General features: G+C 39.4%; 1 protein-coding gene across 6 annotated transcripts; it reads right to left on the reverse strand.

The window, feature by feature from the left end:
• Positions 1-449: 449 nt before the first annotated feature.
• Positions 450-19,129, reverse strand: LOC115376466 (uncharacterized). 6 transcript variants are annotated; one of them, XM_030076048.1, is made up of 36 exons: positions 18,944-19,129; positions 18,749-18,805; positions 18,167-18,232; positions 17,996-18,058; positions 17,487-17,549; positions 17,179-17,232; positions 15,786-15,836; positions 15,621-15,674; positions 14,368-15,540; positions 13,558-13,641; positions 13,319-13,411; positions 12,989-13,051; positions 12,806-12,865; positions 12,626-12,661; positions 12,465-12,518; positions 12,321-12,371; positions 12,011-12,067; positions 11,607-11,684; positions 11,404-11,511; positions 10,844-10,906; positions 10,014-10,121; positions 9,681-9,746; positions 9,542-9,595; positions 9,357-9,416; positions 8,600-8,701; positions 8,443-8,493; positions 8,232-8,327; positions 7,916-8,035; positions 7,698-7,808; positions 7,572-7,619; positions 7,120-7,197; positions 5,061-5,129; positions 4,901-4,940; positions 4,239-4,296; positions 3,560-3,905; positions 450-1,616 (listed from the first exon to the last, which is right to left on the reverse strand). In XM_030076048.1, the coding sequence occupies exons 1-36, from the start codon at positions 18,962-18,964 to the stop codon at positions 1,212-1,214; spliced, it is 4,161 nt and encodes a 1,386-aa protein (XP_029931908.1). In that variant the 5' UTR covers positions 18,965-19,129; the 3' UTR covers positions 450-1,211. The 6 variants fall into 6 exon arrangements, with proteins under 6 accessions (XP_029931908.1, XP_029931909.1, XP_029931907.1 ...); XM_030076049.1 differs by having other exon boundaries at positions 7,572-7,616; positions 7,698-7,805; positions 7,916-8,038; XM_030076047.1 differs by having other exon boundaries at positions 7,698-7,805; positions 7,916-8,038.
• Between the last annotated feature and the right edge of the window lie 2,890 nt (positions 19,130-22,019).

The raw sequence follows: 22,019 nt of genomic DNA on the forward strand, positions 1-22,019 counted from the left end.
AAAAAAAAAAAAAAAAAAAAAAAATCTGAACAATGGATCTGATGACAATTGATGCGTTTACGGTCACTTGATACAATACAGGCCATCCTTCCTAAACTTGTGTATAAAGTTTCAGTGGGTAAAAAAAAAAATCAGCCTTCATGGTTTCAGTCAGTACACCTGTTACCTGTGTGGGGGCGTGGCTTTACGGAAAACGTCCTTCAGAGTATCTTCAAACCCCATCGGTCATTATGTAAAGGGTCCAACAAGGCGTGTAAAAGTTAAATAGCATGATCACCTCCTTGTATGTGCGCCATTATAAGCCTTAACATTATTGAGATAGCCTAGTGTTTTAATTGAAAAAGTTGTTAATATGTCAATATGTATGAGAGGTAGATATTTTGCATCTCTCTCTCTCTCTCTCTCTCACACACACACACACACACACACACACAAGCATCAGACCAAGATTGAAACCGTTCAATATTTTTTATTCACAAAATTAATTAATACAATGACATCTGAATATGTGTGTTTTAATTGGGGTATTTTTAAATAGAATATGATAGAAGCTCTTCATGTTAAAACAATTAACAATACATTACAATTAGTCACGCACATTTACACGCACACTCATACAGGCCACGTGGCAAGACCAAAAATGTCTCCAGTGTTTGGTGAGGGAAAGTCACAGGGTAACAGTGGATTGTGCAAAAAGTCAGAACTTAAACAAATAAATGTGCCCAAAATGTTTCATATCCAACATCAATCTATAGTGCCATTCAGACATTCATTGTGGCAGGTATATATATTTTTGTTCAATGAGATTAAAAAGCAAACAAACAACAATTTCTCCATTTCTGTTTTGGAGTGAGTTTTGTGACTCTTAGGTATTCTTGGGTATTTAAAAAATACATCAGCATTAAGGAGACTCCCAGGAACAATGCAATGTCCATTTCATTTTGTATGCACAACACAATCCCACATGACAGAGATGAGAACTATATTAAAAATGAGATGATGTGGTCAGAACGCAGAGCACATGACAGTTTCTTACTTATGCCTTGTACACTGATGCTGGGATTTTTAATTTTTTTCCCCCCTATAAACTAATGTAATGCCTACTGGGGCATGGAGTCCTTTTAAGAGATAGTTCCCCAGTTTAGCCAGGAGAGGGCGATGGTGTTCAACATAAAATCACCTGAATGGTGTTTGACCTTGGCAGATGTAGTTCACAAGTCTCCATTTGCATCCTGCAGCTCCTGCCTGATGTCATTGAGCTCCACCAGCCCGTCATTGAGCACCTTGGCCACTGCTTTGATCTGACCCACCACCTCTTTCTTGCAGCCTTTCTTCAGCTCACGGGAGTCTTTGACATAGTACTTCTCCATGCCTTTGAAGAGCCCTTGGACCGAGACCAAGGCGTCGTCGGTGATCTCGCACGCGCGCATCACGGGCACGTCGACCAGGCTGATCATCTGGACGGCCCTGCGGATCTCCCAGTCCTCGGAGTAGTGCTGGGTGCCCGTCCTGAGGAAAGGATGGCCCCGGAGTCTGTATAAGCCCTGATTGACAAAGTGAAGGATCTTGCTGATGTCCACCAGATGAGTCTCATAGTTCTGCAGTACGTCCTCCGCCTGGAGAAACAGCAAAGGAGCGAGGGTAAGGTATGGAGGGGACACAAAAATCAACAGGGAATCAATTCAACAAATCTTGGATTAAGCCATGCATCACCACAGATTTACATTTCTATACGCTTTTTTGTCATGGCAAAGAACCCTAACCCTAACCAACACACTGTGGTTAATTTAGGCATTTTGGTCTGGGATCTTCTGTAAGTATCAATCAGGCTTCAAATGCTTACAGTGGGTCAATCCTGGCACTCAGGCAGCATCTAAATCAATTCAACAAGGCTACTAAGCTTGAAATGCATTGCCATTAATTAACTGCCTCACAGTGCACATTTGTGTCCATCTTTGCTTTCAAGTGCTTTTACAGCACTACTGATAGTAGAGATAAACCAATTAATCAGTTGGCCGATTAACCAAAATTTTATTTATTTTTCATTGATACATTTTTTTTTTTTTTTTTTTACAATTTTTTATGACCTGTTGACATTTATTTATTTACTACATTTTTTACATTTAAAATAAGCACACTGCCAAGAGAGTGCAGGCCTACTTAAGCAAACAGAGACAAAACAGGCAATAAAATTAGTGCTAAATAAATATTCATTTCAGTTCAACAATTTTGTCTCATTTGTTATTATTAAATTGGTTTATATTATCAGATGCCACAAAGTTAAAAAACAAAACAAAACAAAAAAACAAAAATATGCTATTGGTATTATATATTCACCATCGACTGTCTTGCACTATAAATATCAGCACTGTCCATTGAAAAACCCATATCAGCCAACCACTAATTCATAGCAAGTGAATTTCCTCTTTTGTGCATTACTCATTTCCCTTCCTTTTTATTTTTTTATTTGACCTGTCGAGAACAACAATTTACTACACATACGGATAGCATCTAGTAAAAGTATTTTGCCATTTTTGTTCTTGTTGCCATATGTGACTTAATATCTAAAGGTATGAGTCCAGTTAGGGCTGAGTGATACTGAAGGAAAAAAATATGATGGCATCTTTGGCCAGTTACTTCAATTCAGCCTCTAAAACCCATATGAAAACACATATGCCATATTGTGATATTAAGATTTTCAAAAATCACAGACAATAACCAACACACAGCTGTATGAAGACAAAAGACAGATAAAGGACCTCGAAGTTTACATGCCAGCCAAGATTCATTGCAAGAATGAAGCATCACTGTAGTCAATAGTTCAGAGACTTAACAGCTGGGAAATTTAACAGCGGTGCATCTTAACTGAGTAAACAAGCTCAAGCACACAGACCAACAGCTGAGTAAAACATAAATAAGTGAGTCCATCCCAAGGAGTTTGTTCTCTCCCAGATAACCTGGGAACATCATTCTCCACAAGGTCAAAAGTTTTGGCATATGACAATCACCTCAGGGTCATTTTCTCCATGAAGGCACCTATCTAAAACTAAATTCAAATTCGCACTGCATTTTGTTCAGTGTTGTCATAATCTCAGGGTATATCCAATCTGCAGCAGCTAAAAACCATAATGCAAAATATTCAAACAAAAACAGCGACCCTGATCGTTCCCACGATTAGGCTGTAAATGTTTGTAATTATTTGTTTTTGCTGTTTTTTTGCATGTGTGTGATGTGTCTTATCAGTTGTTGTGCACACTGGATATCAATGTAAGAACACATCATTCCCCAAAGGGCCATCATATTTGAACAGGAGGAGTCTAAGATATTGAGTGTGAAGCTCAGGCATCTGTTGGCCTGATGGTGGCACTGTGGTGCACAAATCAGGTTTATGTTGAAAATGCAGAAGCCAAAACAGGCCAGCAGAGCCCAGTCCATAGTCCCTTACATGATCTTCAATTGCAGGATACAAAAATCTGATTTTGGACTATGTGCAACGATAAAACCCAACATTTAAGTGTCCACTGAAGTACCCATTTGTCATTTTGAAAATTTAACTCACCTTTTTCCGATCGTGCATATTGTTAACGTTGTCCGAGATGGTCGCTGATGCTGTAGTAATCCCACCCGCCGCTGCAACACCCACACCGACGGCGGTAACAATGAGAGACGCGCCGAAGGTGATGGGAGCCAGAGCCAGACCGGCGATGGCCGTCACACCCCCGACGGCCGTGGTGGTGCTGCCGGTGATGTTGGCAATCTTGGCCTTCTGGTGGAATTCGCTGATGTCGTCAGCGAAGGCGTGAAGCATGATGATGTACTGCCAGAGGACCTCAGCGCGCTCGGTGAAGACCTTGTTGAAGACGCGTAGGCCGAGGTGAACCTTCTCCGCCAAGATGGTGAAGGACCTGAGATTTATCCAGAGACACTGTTACGCCTGCTGGCTTTGGAAAAGCTGTAAATGTATTGGAAAACCTATCCAAATCTTGTCTCCTTCTTTTGACCAGGATTTTAAAAGGCAACACAATCCAAGAGAAACAAGACAAATAGGCAGTTTAGTCCAATAAAAGCTTAAACATCACAACAGACAATGTACAGCTTAATATTTTTTTTCACTCATTAAATTTTTGACTCATTATGAACATTGTTGTAAGTGCTCAGTGAGAAATGTACTCACTGAGCACTCACTGAGAAGCATTTAATACGAAAGGAGATTGTTGTGTTCATATGTATAGACGTACTTGCTCTCGTCCTCTTTTAAGGCCTTGTCTTCATCATCAGAGGGCACCTCATCCCATTCTGAAATACAATTTGATTACAGATTTAAAAAGAAATACTCAAACATTTTTGGCAAAATACGTCTTTTCCCACATACCCAGACTGACAAAATCAACAAAACAAAAACAAGAGTCATTTTAGGAGAAGGGTGAAACTATTACTGAAAAAACAAGACCTGTATTTCAAGTACACATGACACACTGTGTAAATAAGACAACTTCGGAGTTGCTGTAAGGTTTATTTTGTCACTTTGACAGAGCTAGGCTAATGACTCCCATAGACTTCAAGTCTTTATGCTAAGCTAACACAAAATGCTACCCATAGGAATTAAACCACTGGACGTACAGAGGTGAAAATGGTATTGAAAATCTTGTCTCAGTCTGGGTAAGATCAGAAAATGGCTATTTTGTCCAAAACATCGGAGTCCTGTAAGTCCATTCAGGTTAAAGATGAAATTTCAGTATTGAAGTATTTTGTGTTCTTATTCAGTTTGTAGCTTGTATGTGAATGAGCTACTCAAGCAAGAGTAACCAAGGCTGTTTATGTGTGTGTGTGTGTGTGAGAGTGTGTGTGTGTGTGTGTGTGTGTGTGTGTGTGTGTGTGTGTGTGTTGCCACGTGACTCACGCTCCACGGTGTTCCACCACTCCATCAAGCTGTCCGTGTCCTGTGACACAAGATAATAACGTTGAGGCTTCACATGTGCACGCCACACAACTCAAACAGGTGCACATGCTTTACTTTCATATACAGTCAAAAATGCACAGTGGTGAAAGAGAAAACTGACCCCTTCCTCTTCGCTCTCCTCCCAACCAGATGCAAGACGCTCATCCCTCTGTGCTGCCAGCCACTCCGCCTGTGTGTGTGTGTGTGTGTGTGTGTGTGTGTGTGTGTGTGTGTGTGTGTGTGTGTGGGAGGACAGAAACAAATGAAATCGGAAAAAAGGCATGTGACCGAATCAGGATGGCACCTTCTTTTAATAACAACTTGCTCCACACCTTGCTGTCTTCACAAACGTTACACATTAATACACATGCCTGGCATTATTTTAAACTGAGACGTTTATAAGCCCTTTCTATGCCAGAGTGGCTTTCTCAACAGCTGCCATCTAACAAAAGTAGCTGAACCGGTCCAGTCACATGTCTAAAGAATGAGTCCTGTATGGGAACAGACAGATGGAAGATAACCAGATAACCAGAGTGGAAAACAACATCATCACACGTCAGCTGGGAGCTGAAATCAAAGGCTCAGATTTATGAAAACCACCTGTGGGTACCAAAAGTTTTTCCCGTGTTCAAAGTCAGCGGAGGTGAAAGATAATGCTCTTGACCAATCAGGATCTATGTCATTGGTTTTGCACAGGCAAACAATGTTGCACGCATTAGGAAATCAGAGGTCCTATTGTACAAAAAAAACAACAAAAAAAATCCAGTATAATTAAGTCTACTGTGAAGACTAATTACATCATTAAAGGCAATTCTGTAATTATTTACTAGAACTGTTGGTTATTTCCAGTGTCACACATTAGAAGCTGAGTCTCATCTTTTAGAGCATGGTCACCTCGGAGTAACAACATTTTCGTGAACAAGCATCTTCATCTGTTCACCATTTCGCAGAAATGGGTAGCAGTTTCATGTCGGCATGCGCCACAGCAAATCAGATAAATCCCTGGTGCAAACTCTTAATAATACCTCAACACCTTTAATGTAAACACAGCATTAAATACTGGAAAGGCAGGGATAAAACTCTTAAAACTCTTAGTTTACCTGCCATGAAGTAAGTCTCATACTTTAAACATAAAATGACTCCAACAAAACAAAATACATCATTAGAATACAGTGACAATACGTTTTTAAAGATAGTCTGATTTTAACTGTTTGTTAGCACAAACTGATGAGGTGGTTTGGGTGGAGGAAGTAAAGCTAGGACTTTGGTAAACAATTAGCTCAAGTGCCACTGGTGGAAAGAGTGCTACAAATTGCTGCTCAAGTAGAAGTACTGTTATTTTGCTGATGTTTTATTGCAGTAAAAGTCGTGCAGTAAAAATCTACTGCAGTAAAAGCAAAAAGTGTCTTGTTTAAAATGCACTGGCAGTAAAAGTGAGTTTCTTTTTCAGAGCAGTAACTGTGTTGGTTGTGATCTTTTCCCAGCAGTTAGAAAAGGAGGAGACAACACGCTGTAAACTACATTCTTTTAAAGGGGAATTACGCTAAAACTCAAGTGAGGACCCTGTAGACTCAACTGATAAATGTGGAATAAGCACATCATGCGGTGGCTGAGTCTATATGGTTCTCATGGTTGGGCCGGCTCACCAGTTGAGCGTAAATGGTCTTCACTTCCCTCAACGAGGTGCAGTTTTTCATCTCGCAGTTTTTATTATGAAATTTGAAAGTGACAAAAAGTAGAGCCAAAAAAGTAGAACTGCATTACTCTTTTCATCTTTGCTGACTGAGCTTTTATTGTTAAAGGTTCCACAATCTGTCATTGATCATTTGTTCTCTGTAATGGATGGGATTTAAAACCTAGTGAAGACTCAAGTAAAAATGTACTTAACTAAAAGTACTGACTTTAAAAAATACTCAAAAAAGTACACAATATGCTACTCAGGCAGTGCAGTGCAGGCATTGTGGTCTGTGCAGTTTGGGTCAGCTTTGGGGTTTTGAGCGGCAGGTGGAGAAGCTATAGAAGTTTGTCCATCACTTTTTGACATTATGTCCCTGACCACTGAACAACTGATGTTTTGATAATCAGTACTGCTCATTAAGAGGTTAAGGAGGTCACGGTTTAGCGTACCTGTAATTCAAGTACTTCATATCTTTTTTTCTACTGAAGATGTGCGAGCTTACCTCAGCTGCCTCAGACAGGTAGTAGTTGCTCGACGTCGCTCCTGGTGGATTTTCATCGTCCAGTGTCATAGCCTCTCTCTGGGAATACAGACAGGAAACATGACAGCAGTCACTTCAATTGCCAAGTTAAAAAAAACCAAAAAAACAGTGCACAAATTTATGTGAGGCATTTTGGGAACTTTTAGTTTTACAGACAGCAGGGCAACACATACAGTGCAACAGAAACACATGTACAGTAGAATTTAAATACAAATGGTGGAGGAATCACAGACAGAAGTAAATGTCTCTCTCACACACACATTATGATTACACTGGCCATTTCAGTTGCTGGTTTGGATTACTTTTATTCACCCTTCTCGAATCCTTGTTGATATTTTCTCTACTCAAAACTTTGATTTCACTGGATGCATCCTAGTGTGATCACATGATAAAACATATGAGCTTATAATTACCTTGTCTTTGTATTTCTTGAGGCCTTTGAGTTTCGCTGGCTTCTTCTGCTGAACGGACACACGTTTGAGACTTATATTAAATCAACAGTAAGAAGGAAAAAGTGGATTTCAAAATGACATAAATACCAGTTTGAGGTCTTCTATCTCATCATCTTCATATTTATGTGGCTCTGCAGGATTCCAGAGGTCTGCTCCTTTTTGAGGAGCATCATCATCATCATCATCAAACACTCCCTGCTAAAAACATGACAGAGGTAAAGCTGAATTTTGGGAAATAACTGCAATTTACAATAAGATCCCAGTGCGTGTGATATGTGGTGCATTAAGTCGAAATTTAGACATACGTCGGATGTCCGTCGGGGTGTTTGGTGGTTCAGTCCGATGTGTGAGCTCTCGTACAGGACGGGATCATGGGCTATCTTGTTTTTGGGATGCATGTGACGAGACCCTTTATATTTGGAGCTCTTCTGATGAAGGAAACAAAATGTTTGCATGACTTAAAGCTGGGACTGACAGACAGGAGGACTGGAAAACAAATCAAGCATTCATATGCAAAAAAAGAAATAAAAATCAACTGTCATGTATGAAAGACATGTGATGAATGCAATTTTGAACTCTTCTACTGATGCAATGATGATGAGAAAAGAGAGACAAAAGTACCGGTTTGCAGTCCTCCATGCAATTTGGGAATTCATCGTCCATCTCTCCTGCTGAAACGCTGCTCTTCTGAGGAGTGAAGTCATCAAACATCTCGTCCTGAGAAAAACAGAAAGAAAAACAGGCAAACCTGAGACAAAGCCAAACTAAGAAAAATCATTTTCCCCACGCTTCCATTTCCATTATATTGCCTTTCATCCATGCTGAAGTTCACCTTCGATTTGAGACGACCCACGTGCAGCAGTTTCACCTTTGCTGGTTTCTTCTATGGATGGGTGTTCCAAAAAAAAAAAAAAAAAGCTTCCATTAGATGAAATCAAAATAACAACATTTGACAAGGAAACTGGGGATTCAAAGAAAAATGAGGTTACAGGTTTGCAGTCTTCCATGCCATAGTGATCTTCCTCTCCAGGTCGTCCAGGCCGCACCTGGTCCATTCCTTTTTGCGAGCAGTCGTCGCCCATGAAAGCATGCTAAGCAACAAATTCAAAACACGTATTACACCGACAGGAAACAGGAGCGTTGACACATTAGATCTAACAAGTAGACACATTTTGGATTTCTTTCCAACAAAATCTATCTACCATCTGCTGATGTGGCCACCTAATCTTACAAAATGGCCTGTGGCTTTGCTCGAAAAAAAAAGAAAGAAAGAAAGAAAGAAAGTCATTTGCATTTCTGAATTAACAATGGTATCTTATTAACTTTGCAAGTTGACTGAGGAGAGGAATCTTTTGCACGTTCTACATCCTCAAAAGCAGCATTCAAGAGTAAGAGTGAAATAAGCATTAAACTCAAAATAAATGCAATCAGAATTACTCAAAAATTGCATCAGAAAACGGACTGATTGACTTTTTAATCAAGCAATTAGAGAAGTGGATGTGCTTCAAACAGAAAAAGCTCAACATGTTCTACAATAATAATAATAACAATAATCATTTCAAACTAATGATTCAAACTAAAATACACCACCCAACTGAACAGAACCTGGAAAAAAACACACAAAATAATGTTTAATCTCTTAAAAAAAATACAAAGAATGAAAAAAAAATCTTTATCCTTTGACTTGGAGTTTCAATTTTCATTCTCAGTTAAATGAACTAGAGGTTGGCTGTAACATCCTGGTACCTGGGACTTCTTGTGAGGTGTGTAGCCATGTGCACCGTGAACTTCATCTTCAGGTTTCTCCTGCAAAAGAAAAGTGAAAAAATAATTCTAACCATAGCATATAGACTGTTTCCTTGTTATATAGATGTACTATGCAAGCACACACACCAAAGTTACCACTGATGTGGAATATATCTACTGTATACCTTGGATCCTCTCCGAGGTGTATGGTCCTGTGTGCCCTTCAGTTCCTCGTGGGTCTACGGGAGAAAACTATTTTAGCGTCCCAAACATGAATCAAGTGACAATCGAAACGCTGCAGAGCAAAAGTGCCGTCCACTTTACCTTTTCTACACTGATGGCAAATCCTCTGTGTGGCACAAACTTGATTTTCACCTTCTTTTTTGACTTCTGGAGAGAAAAACAGGAAAAAAATATCACAGACACATGCTGGAATACTCACAGATCTGCCCTTTGAATGTCCCGTTAGATTAGCGTACCACTCAAAACATAAATCTTAAATGCATTAAAAATCGAGTTGTCCAACAGGTTAGAGAGAATGCTGTGGCCACTTTATGCTGAAAGGTTTGTATGACAAAACACAAGATAATGTTTAAAATTACTACATTAACTACATATGGCTAAGAATATCGCATTAAAAATATAACAAAAGCATACAAGTCTATGGTTGCCTGCTTCCTCATGCCTGGCTTCCTCCTCCTCCTCCTCTTCATCCTCTTCCTCTATGTCTTCTTCTCCTCCAGAGTTGCCATCTAAAACTGCACCCTGTCGAAAAGAAATGCTGCATAAAGCTGGGAGGAAACTGACAAACACTCTTTCTACTCAAATATATTATCAAATATATTTTCTACTCTTTTTTTTTCATCTTGTATTGTGACCACTTGATGTTGATGGAGATTCCAGGAGTGTAAAATGTTGTAACTGATCTGTATTAATACATTTTCTGTTTTATTTAGTCATTTATTTATTTTAACCCATTAAGCACTCTATTTGTATTCTTATGTATTTCTATTTCTGTTGTATTGTATTGTATTTTAAATGGCATCTATTTGTCGTTTGTTTTCATTTTTTTTGGAGGTGTTTACATGTTTGCAATCAGGGTACCCTTGAAAACAGACTGTCTCAATTGGCCTTCACTCAGTGAAATTAAGGCCTGATGAGTTCCTGTTAAGTACAAAAACAGCAGGAGGGGATACACTGGTGTGTAACAGTGTCAGGAATTCATAATGTTAGTGTACACAGCTTTCTTTTTTTCATCTTTTGTTTCGTTTTCCGTAGCTAAAAAATGTTAAATGTGTTGTGGAAAGAAACTGAAAAGAATTGAAAGGTTTTGCCTAACTATTTTGAATTGTAGGGCCAGGGATTCAGCAAAACACTCTTTGAAACATCTTTCATGCACTTTGTAAACTGCAGAAAACAATCCATCCTCCATAAACTGAGCCCCTCCATCTTTCCTCTTTAGTGAGACTAAATGGACTGCACGTTACCTCTGACCATCGGCGTTCGGTGGACTCCTTCCTGTTGGCCTTCTGCTTACAGAGATCATCATCCTTCAGAAGCATCAAAACGCAATAATGTTTTTTTCTACTCGCGACAGTTACACTTTTGCACCAAACAAATATGTAAAAATGAATCAAAGAAAATGCAACATGAAAAAGCACTGTTCCACCTTTTCCATTTCTCAATTTTTCAAATGGCCCAGGTGGAACATTTTACATATTTCATATAAGATGTTGCTGAAGTTCCCTTTAATATGTTTCAGTGGTATTTTAGATTGTAGGACATGAGAATACTTGAGCATAAAGCAGCATACAGAAATTATACCCATATTCATTTACATTACTGTGATAATGGCTGCAATGGTAATGCAACAGCAGTAAGTTATCAGCATGTCTGCGATGTAGCTTTAAGCAGAGTCTGGATGGATCTACCATTGCACCTTTAGACAATGCTAAAGTTTTAAGTTCTCTTATTATTTGAATTCCTAAGGCTTCAAACCTAAAGCGGCGTCCTTCCTCAGAGACTGACTGTAGTTCAGGTTGCGTACCTTTAACCAGTGAGATGCGTCTCCGTTCATTTGCTTCGTTTCATGGACAGAGGAAGCAACGGAAGCTCTTCGAAGGATCTGGGTAACTTTGGTCTTCAGGGGTTTCTTCTGGTGATAAAAGAAGACGACAAAAGACCACAGTTGGTTCACTGCAGCTCATAAAAATGGAGGTGAAATGGTTAAAAATAACTCAATAGACATACTTGTTTGTAGTACATGTCATTGTGGTCTTCACCTTCATGCTCTCCCCCAGAGAGAAAGTGGGTGTCTGGAAAACCATCCTGAAAAACACAAGATGAACAAAAAAACACAGTGTAGTTTTCCCTCTTGTGCATTTCTATGCACTGCACCAAGTATGAGATTAAAGGTGCTACGTGCAGCATTTTTAAATTTTGTTTTACTGAGCAGGATAAACACACTGGGGGTGATTTTTTTCCCCCATACACTTTTCACCACTTTCACCATCTGACTCTGAGAAAAACACACACACAAAAAAAATACTGCATTTGCACTGAATGAACAACACCTTCAACACATCTTATTTTCAATAATATTCATGTTTCAGAATCAGAATAATGATTTCCTTCTTTTCTACTGTAATACAAACCTTCGAAGTCCTAGGAAGTGTTCTGCTGTCACCCGCAACCTTTGATTCATGTTTCTCCTGAAAGTTAATCGCAGAAATGTAATTAAAAACCCTACAGATCTGTATGAGCTAAATGATGAAATGGATGTATGTGTTACTAAAACCTTCACGTGTTACAGGTATGTACTGTGTAAAGAGAAATTATGACATGAAAATTTTAGTACTTTATAAATTTGCTTCTCCAGTTAATACTATTTTACTGATCGTCCTTTGATCCTTGACACGAGCGGTCACTCAAGAATGCATCTGTCACTTTGCAATATTTATTTACCTTGGATCCTCTTCTGGAACGTAGGGTGACTTTGAACTTCTTTTCCTTTTTCTGTAACAGTGTTTGCATGTTAACATATTTGTCTTAAAATATATTAATAACCACAGAAAGAACATTAACAATGAACACAGAATGAGGGTATACCTTCCAAGAGCCATCTTGATCCTCTCCACTTCCTCCGTCAGAGTCCATCCTCACCTAAAAACAGCAAATACACAAGGTTTAAATTGTAACCTCTTCTTATATAAGGCATTGTTCCACCGAACAAGAAACAATTCAAATGAAAGAGGTAAAACTCCTCCTACCTTCAAGGATTCCCGCCGTAGTCTAAATTTACCAGACTGGAGGGGGAAAAGAAAAATTGAAATCACAGCCAAAACTCCTATTACAGAAAATTACAAATGCATCGAAAACAATGCTGTAAATTGTAAACTTGCAAATTAGGTTACTGTAAATGTGAAGGAGGGACAAAAAGGTTTTCATACTGGTTTGAAGTCAGGGTCAAGCTGAGGACTATCCTCAGGCCAGTCTTCCACACACTTTTCCTGTTGGGCATTATGTGAACAAAACACAAACCATTACACTGACAGTTTTCCTAAATAATTTCCGATGATAAGAAAAAAAAAAATAAATTATATTAACCAACACTTTTACACTTTTAAACAGACCTGTCCAATAAGAAGAATGTCTTCAAATACAGCATAACTTTCAGCTTCCACTGGTTTGCTCTCCTGTAACACAACACAAATGCTCAATTCAAAATACTTCTCACTCCTAATTATGCTAAGTCCAGAGTGTATCCATATGCCTTAACAGCTACACACACGGTGCGAGTCATGCTCGGAATTGTCACGTTGTTCACTCCTGGATCGGCTGAGGTTATGAAAACTCAGTGAGTACAAACTGAATGTGTGTCATTTGCGACAAATTCCTGGAATGTGTTATTATGCAACCTCATTAGGGTGGCTAATTACATTATGAATTAACTACATGCTTACCTGAACAGCGTGCCTGCTGCGAGGAACTGGTTTTGGAAGCGGTTTGGGGGGTGGTTTCGGAGGAGTTTCTGGAGTAGTGAGTTGAGGCTCAGTCTGAAGACAGTACAAACAACAAGAGGGAGACAGCTATTAGCAGCAGAGAAGATGCAACAGGAAAGATTTTAGCGAATGAGAAAAGTAGCGGAAAATACAATGATGTCAAAAATTTGTTCTGGTATGAAATTTTCCAGTGACGTTACGTTGTTTGGAGGCTTGGGTGGCTTTGGTGGCCTGGGTGGTCTACTTCGAGGTAGCGGCTTTGGAGCACGTTTGAACATGCCCACCTGCAGGTTTGATTATAAAAGAATCACATTATATAATTGCAGTATAAATCTATAAAAGTGCAAGTCTTATAAATTAGAGAACCACTGGGTCCACTTGCCAAGTTTTGAAAGTGACTATATTTACCCCATCACAATTACTTCTACACAATTACTACACAAACCGGTCCAACAAAAAGTTGCTTCTCATCAGTTTGATAATAATCATGGCAAAATCAAAAAGCAACTTTCCAACTGAAATCATGTTACCATAGTTAACTCTTTTGCATGCGTCCATCTAATCACAACTCCCATAAAAGCATGGTGCATCATGAAAATGAAAAATCAAAACGAGATGAGATCACTTGACCTCTGCTCTTATGAAAACCAATCATGACAGTCACACAAATGGAACAGGATCTGTGTGTAGCTACATTTTTTTTTTTTTTTTTTGGAATAAACATTCAAAAAAAGGACTCAATGAGACAGCATCCTTATATTTAGATGATTTTCCCCACTTCAAAGCACAATACATGATATCATGGCTTTTAGTTCATCCACAAGTGGCACAGGGTTTGTGTGTAGCTACATTTTTTTTGGAATAAACTTTCAAAAAAGAACCCAGTGAGAAACACCTTAAATTTAACTGAGAGAGTAGATGTATCCTACAGAAGGTCAGACAGGCTTCCCCAAAAAACACAATACATGATATGCTGGTTTTCAGTTTGTCCAAAGACACTTGTTACTCACTGGTGTCAGCTCAGGTGGTGACTGTTCAGTGGGTGACTGTTCATTGGGTGACTGGACCAAAGCCCTGGCCTGGATGAAAGGAGTAGGCTGGAGGATGCCATGTTTGGATCCATGAGGAGTGGTCAACACAATCTCCTGTGGCATGTCACAGGAGGCTGAGTGGATTCGGTGAGTAGGTGGAGGCGTTGCATTGACAAGATCTGAAGACTTATCAACCAAGGAGGAGGAAGCCAGTATGCCCGACTTCATTTCTGGTGGACTGTAGAATGAAGGTGTAGAGTTTGTGGCCTCTAACACTGTGTTGATGGGGGTTGATTTAAAAATATTGTTGCTGTTGGCAGCTGGGGAGAAATCAGAACCACTGATCTTTGAGGGAAAAGGGTGAAAAATGTCTGGGGTACCATTTGAAAAGTCTTGGAAAGGGTCACTTTGTTGAGATGGAGTAGTACCAAAGGGGTCAAACACACTGGCGCTGTTTTGGAATGGTTCATCTGTAAATGAAGGTGAAAACAGATCTGTTTTTCCCTTAGAAGACATGTCAAAAAGGTCTTTTTCCTCACTGAAGGGACTTTGGACAAGATCATTTTCCTTAGTCTGGAAAAGGTACCCCCCTTCAGCTGGGATGGCTTGAAAGAAATCCACTTCCTCTGTTGATGGGGTATGGAATGGGTTCACCTCATTAAAATGTGGTGACTGGAATAGATCCTCCTTGTTTGAGGGAGATTTGAATGGGTCCAGAAAATGATTGGGTAATGTCCCAAAGAGACTCCCTTCCTTAGCAGGTGTTGCATGGATTAAATCATTAGGAGCCCGGAAAAGGTCCTCTCCTTTGACCTTGCCTGTGTCAGCGGTATTTGACTGCAAAGTTTTGAAGGGATTCTGTGGTGAGTCCAGGGCTTCATCATGAAAAAGACTACCATTCACAGGCAAGCTCTGGGGCGTTGTTGAGGTTCGGAAGAGGTCTTGCGTTTGACTGTGGGTAAAGGCCTGGAACAGGTCCCTTTGGGGTTCTGGTGAGTTGGCTGTGTTGTTTTCAAAAGTCTGAATTTGTGGTTCAAAATCCAGAGGTGAACTTTGGAATTCAGGTGGAGGAGCAAAGATAGCATTGAGGCTTGGGTCTTCTGAAGTTTCCGTCTCTGTATTCTCCATGTCAGGAAGTTTACCGCTGGTCTCCTGAGGGTACAACATGTGGACATTAAGAAAATGGCTGAGGCAAATGACAAAAATCTGCCTTGGAATATTTTGATACATACCGTAAAATATTTATAAAAAGGGTTCACTCTGGCCAAACCTCCATTGACTCCATTCTGATTAACAGAGAAAGTGAAAGGAGATATGGATAAACAAATGTCAGATTTAATTTGGCCTGTTGACAGTTTCCTCATACTGACTCTCTCTGCCATCATCTGGAAACATACCTGAGGGCTCGGATGGAACAGATTTGATGTTCCCGGATCCATCACTCCGTTCTGAAAGAATGTAAGAGTGACACAGCAGAAACTTTACTTGCCAGTTGATTTATGAACAGTGTTGCGCATTCGTCAAGCATGAGGAGTCACATGAACAGTTCTGGAAATTAACTTTTTGAGTCATCTGCCAAGGATCACTAAACTAAAAAAATGCAGTGAATGTCAAAGTTTTCAAAAATGTAGGTACTAGCCTACAGCTTGGTGTAGAGCAGCATAACATGCACCAATAGGGAGCTGAAATTAACAAGCCCACTAGTTCACTAGCCCCATTAATCATCGAGCGATTTCCCCCTGGAGCGACACATCTTATGTCGAAAGCAATACACTGCACTGAAAACAACTGTCTGGCATGTACAGTTACATTAGAAATTACTGACATACACTTGTAACTTTTGAAGGAAAACATTTTGGTACAACAATATGTACCATTAACTGCAATGTGGTTACCAAATCAGACCCTCACTTCACTATAAAGGGTGTGTGAAAGTGGGTGAAAGTGTGCACTGACCTACAGACCAGAACTACTACCAATAATTCTTTTATTTTGTTTAAATTGATGGATAATTGGGTGAAAAATAACCCGTGCATTGTGATTTTATAACGTAATAAGGAATTTGTGTTTATAAGTTAGTGGTGTTTTAGCTGCTAAGCCTGTTTCTGTAAGATGGCTGTGTTTGTCCGGGAGAAAGCTGGCCGTTCATGTATTTGCAGCTGAACAAAAACAGCTACTCATCCACAACAACTGACTTTAGCCTGATGATTGAAGTGGGAGCCAAGCAGGTCACATGCATTTCAAATATTAAAAGTATACATTTACTCATACATTCAATTGATTGACCTCCAGTAAAATCAGCATTATCAATAAATGTTACTTCAATATAAAACACTTCATTATGTAAATCCTAGAGCCAGGTGGGTAGGACATCAACACTGACACCCTGTTATAGGAGCCTGTTTGATACACATACATCATTCTGGCTTGTTTTGATTGGCTCACAGTCAGGCGGAGTGCATAGGAATAAGTAAGGACAAAGTTTAAGAACAGCCAAAACCCAAAGATTGTTTTTATCTCAAAAAGTTACCGACCAGTGTGGTGGGTGGGACCCCTGGTTATTTTCCCCACTTAAGACAAATTTTGATGGCCACCATTAATCTCTACTTCACCCCGTTCCTACATCGAGACAGTTAAAGGTCACCAGCTTTTCTCATAGAACTTTCAAAACAATATCCATTCAAATGCCAACACACTCTGCAATCATATCTACAAACAAACTATGAAGATGCCATGATAATTACTCTAGCTACAGTGCAGTGAACGTAAGGGAATGGGTGGAGATTCCACCTGGTTGGCAGCAGGGAGGAGATGGTTATCCTTTGTCTTTAATCCATTCCTATGCTAAAAAAAAAAAAAAAAAAAAAAACAACAGTCAAGAGAGGAGGTGAGAGAATTGTTTTGTTGAAATGAAAATAGTCCACAAACAATGCAGGAAATGCTGAACCGCAACAACCTTGTCTAAACTATCACTTGAAGGGATCAACTTCATGAGGCAAATCGTAGATCATTTAACTTAACCCATGAGTTTTACTATTTCAAATAAACTTCAGCACTTTTATATGCTTTGATGATTTTAAAGCAAAGCTCATCCTCACCTGGTCCAGATGGTCGCCGGGCATGTTCGCCGGTGTAGATGATTGGTCACAACACTCACCGTTCTGTAATCCAACCAAGAAAAAACAACAAAATAAAGAGTGGAACGTGGGAAAATCACTTAACCTTACACCAAGAGCCCTGTATACAGTGCAGGCATTGTGGTAAAAAGTCACATTGCAGTCAGCCTAAATACTCTAACAGTCCACGCGTCACTTAACAGAAATGCAAACACAACTTGGACGCTCTCTTGATCACTGGAGAGACGCTTCCTACCACTGACGTTCCAAACAGCAAATCTGTCGATGTGATCGCAACAACAAGACTTCACAGATTGTCTATAACGTGTGTATTTCACAATCAGAAACGACAAACTGACTGTCTTTAAAAAACAAGATCAGAAATATTTGAGTGACACGTTGCCTTCCAAAACCCAACCTGCACTGTGTATGTGTGTGTGTGTGTTTGTGTGTGTTTGTGTTGACAGCTGCTGTTGTGAGTGTCGTCCAACCTGCTTGTTGCGAGACTCGTTCAAAGATGATCCACTGGAATCAGAGGCTGATGAAACAAGAGTCTGAGGAGGAAAAACAGACAATACACACTAAGTCGGACATTATAATATGATGGGAAATTGCTGAGGAAACTTTATTATTTCCATTGCCCTGTGTGTGAGTCTGCTCACCCTGTACTGATGATGGAAAGGGCTTTGGGAAACTCTCTTTAGCACTCCTTGTAATTTCACAATGCTCTGGAAAGACACACACAGACACACTCTGAACACCAGAAAGCTTCAGCACAAGTTTAGATGAGTTTACACTGCTTGTGGTCTTATTGTTGAGTGGTCACCCACCAATTAACCTACTGCTTATTTACTGATCTTATTACAAGTGCAGTGCTTTCCCAACATGAATATGGCCATGTGACTTCAAGAGGATGTTCTGTACTTGTTGTGCAACCCAGCATGATAGTGCACAAGAAAATAATTCACATGAAAGAGTTCAGGGCTTGGTTGCACAGATTGGCCAACTGGGAGAAAAAAAAAAATTACTACTAGACATGGAATCAGAGGGCCAATGCCTGATGAAACAGCAAATTGTGTCAGCCCTTTTTTTGTGAATCAGTTTTTAGGGTCAGTGTGTGACAGGTGCAACAAAGGCAGCTTGGTTTTTAGTTGTTTTTGTTGTTTTTTTAGTTGATTTGCAGGGACATTGCCCAAACTCCACCAAACAATGCTACTTTTAATCAATTAAATTGAATCACTCACCGGTCGCCTTTCTCCAAACGGAGTGTCTGTTTGTCCGCCCGCCGCCTCCTGACGCTCCTGATGTTGGAAAATCAGTAAAGCTCAAACGCTTCACATTAAATCAAAACTGCTCCTTCTCCATTTACTTACAGCATCAAAATTAATTAACTCAGCCAGAACTCAACTGTGATAAGCAAATGATAATCCTAAACTTACAAGATTTGGATCTCCCTTCATGTTTAATCCAACAATCCCGGTTTATTGTTTGATTATTGCATTAAATCTGCAGTTTCCACAGGAGAAGAGTTCACATTAATCCGATGGAGGTTTATTGATTTGTCCGTCAGTGTGTCGAGATGATTGACAGGATCCACAAGTCGCAGCTCCTCTCCCAGCTTGGCGCACCTGTGTCAAGTCAGCCACCATGAATAATTACACTTCCGGGAAGGTTTTTCAAAATAATTATTAAAAAAAAAAAAAAAAAATCACCAAAATTATGAGCAACCAATTATTATTATTATTATTATTATTATTATTATTATTATTGTTGTTGTTGTTGTTGTTGTTATTATTAGTGGTGGTGGTAGTAGAGGTAGTAGTAGTAGTTTAGTTTTATTCGATTTTTATTATTTTAATTTAAGAAAATAATTTTTAATTTTTGAAAGTTTGAAGTTTTTTTTTTATTCTCTGAAATCTGAAACAAATTCTTGAAGCTCTCACCTGCTGTTCTCCAAATTTAGCAAGGTGTACCTTCACACAGAAAAAAAAAAAAAAAAAAAAAACTTTTTTTCTATACACTAGGTCTATTATTTCGAAGGCAAACGGCACAACTTCCCGTCTCCTTCTGACAGTTTTCTCGTGCGCATGCCCTCTCCCGGTTCTCCCTCCACACATGCACGCACGCACACATGCTTTCATCTCAATGCAGACCGACCGGTTGCCCCGCCCCGCTGAACCGGGCGGTGCGGCCCGGTCGCTCCCTCCAGCAGCTCAGCATGAAACACACTGCTGGGCTCTGCCTCCAGCTCAGTAAATGAGGAGTAGAACCAGAGGAGAGCTTAACAGTGACTTCAGTTTCTGATATTCCTGTGAGAAACTGAGTTGCAAACATTGGGATTCAAATTCCCAGAGTCAGGAAATCCAGAGGCACTTTAATCCATAATCCAATTACAGTTTAAGGCAGTTACAAAGAGACTTGTCTAACCTGTGATGATAATACAGCATGCAAACTCATTGATAAGATACTATTCAATTTATTATGTAAAGAAGAAAACCAAAAAAAAAAAAAAAAAAAGTAAAGGTGGTCTAAATTCTGTAGACTTCAGCTGTCTTAAAAATCCATATCATTCTATTCTATTCATTCTATTTACCTTTTCACCTCTTATCATGTCTTTTCACATTTAGGCGACCTAAAATGACATTTTGTAACTGTAGCAGTGGTTCTCAAACTTTTCTTCGTTAATGTCCCCCTTTTGAATCATTCCCTTGATCGAAATGTTGCCCATGTAAGCCAATGCAAATATCTATTTGGCTGCAGCTGTCAGTCTTGCACATGTCCATTTTTTTTTTTTTTTTTAGGTGAGTTATGGTGGATCGATGCTCCACCACATCCCTGTTAATACGGCAATGCACGGTAACAACTGCTGAGGTCCTCCATGACATGTCTGTCATGACATTGTTGACCTCTGGGAGGAGCAGTGACTATTCGTTAACTGGACACACAGGAGAAGTCAATCTGCCTGAATCAGAGCTCCTATAGCCTACGCAGGAGAGGAAATCATCGCTCCACTTGCTCTGCCACCAGCAAGATCTCTGTCCCCTTATGCCTGCTGAATGTGTCAGAACTGAGTTATCCTTATTATTTGAGTTTAAAAGTGCCATGTATTAATTTAGCTGCATTTACAACTAATTTCAGTGTCAAACTGCAGTATTGCCTCTGTTTAAATATTCCTTTAATTTGCTCAGAGCCACTGAGATCCTTTGTCTGTCAGTGAAGAATAGTTATATGAGGAACTGCATGGGATTAATTTCTTTGTTGTACATTGGTGTTTGTTTAATTAATACAGATCACCACTTGCTGTTATCAAAGGGGAAGTTCTTGTAGCAATAAAGCACCTTTATTGTGGAATCTACTGACTCACGCTGCCTAATTTGTGTCCCTCATGTCCAATATCTGACGTCCCTCAGCTCCAGCGCTCTCACCAGTTAGGTTATGATAACAACAGCTAAAGAGGCCTGTTAGTTTCTTCCTCCTCTAGTGGGTCCATTATGTAATGAAAGTATTTGTTAGATAATAATGATAATAAATTGTCTGACATTGCTCCCTAGATGCTGTCACACTAGTCTAAATATTGCATCTTATCAAACTCTGGCATACTTTGAAGGGCAAATGGCAATTTTCTTGTGGACCCATAAATCCTGCAGGTATAGAAACTGTGAAATTATGTGTCATCCAACTATTAAATGGACCTGCACCTTTCTGATGGTGTTTAAGTTGTCTGATTGGATTAAACGATTAATCTGATTATCCATATTGTATCCATATTTTTCATTTGCAGAGGTTCACTCACATTCTTTTGGATTAAAATCTTGCTGCAACATAATGTGTCCAACAGATGGCAGGATTGTCATCTATGAAAAGATGGAAAATAGTGGCATCTTTATTAATGTATTAAAATCAACAAGATAATTTGAGTTTAAAGCCATTTCAACAGGCTTTTGCTTTGAATAAAATGGAGAGGAAATTAAAGCAAATGGGTTTGGGATGAACACATGGTTAGGTATGGTAGTTTTATATTACCCTTTTGGCCCCATTAAAGGATTACCCAAAATGTTTGTGTCTAGCAGCGAGGCCTGTAAGTAAGATACCAAATCCCATCTAGCTACTGCAATAGCAAAAAAGATTTTCCTGCAGGGATCAGTAAAGTAGACAATTAAGACTCTTATTGCAACTGAACAGCAGGAGTTTAACCAGTCATCTGTTGTAATGAGGGATGTAGGGGGGTCTTGGGGTTATCTAAAACAGTGGAATACAGTCGATAAGCCAGCTGGAGAAATAATACATTTCTCACAGTGATTAACATTTAATAAGGGAAAAAATTAAGTAATTAAAGGACTTAAATTGTCTATGTGTTTAAACCCATGAAATAAAATGTAAGACACTGTTACATGCGCTTTTAGAATAAAGTTAAATTCCAAATCATGACACAACTGAAGTACCAAAATCTAGTTTCATTTTGGGCTCTGTATAATTTGGTGAAATGTCTTTACATGTGAATTGTATTTGCCTAAA

Source organism: Myripristis murdjan, chromosome 18 (genome assembly GCF_902150065.1).
Source record: "Myripristis murdjan chromosome 18, fMyrMur1.1, whole genome shotgun sequence".
NCBI lineage: Eukaryota > Metazoa > Chordata > Actinopteri > Holocentriformes > Holocentridae > Myripristis > Myripristis murdjan.

What these genes read in the sequence shown, in the direction of transcription:
- LOC115376466 (XM_030076045.1), bottom strand. Translation starts at nt 18,964, where the DNA reads ATGAAGGGAGATCCAAATCTT. An exon ending in CACTTCCTAGGACTTCGAAG is followed by an intron (nt 11,685 to 12,010) that starts GTTTGTATTACA and finishes TGTGTTTTTCAG; the next exon opens with GATGGTTTTCCAGACACCCA. An exon ending in ATGACATGTACTACAAACAA is followed by an intron (nt 11,512 to 11,606) that starts GTATGTCTATTG and finishes TTTTATCACCAG; the next exon opens with AAGAAACCCCTGAAGACCAA.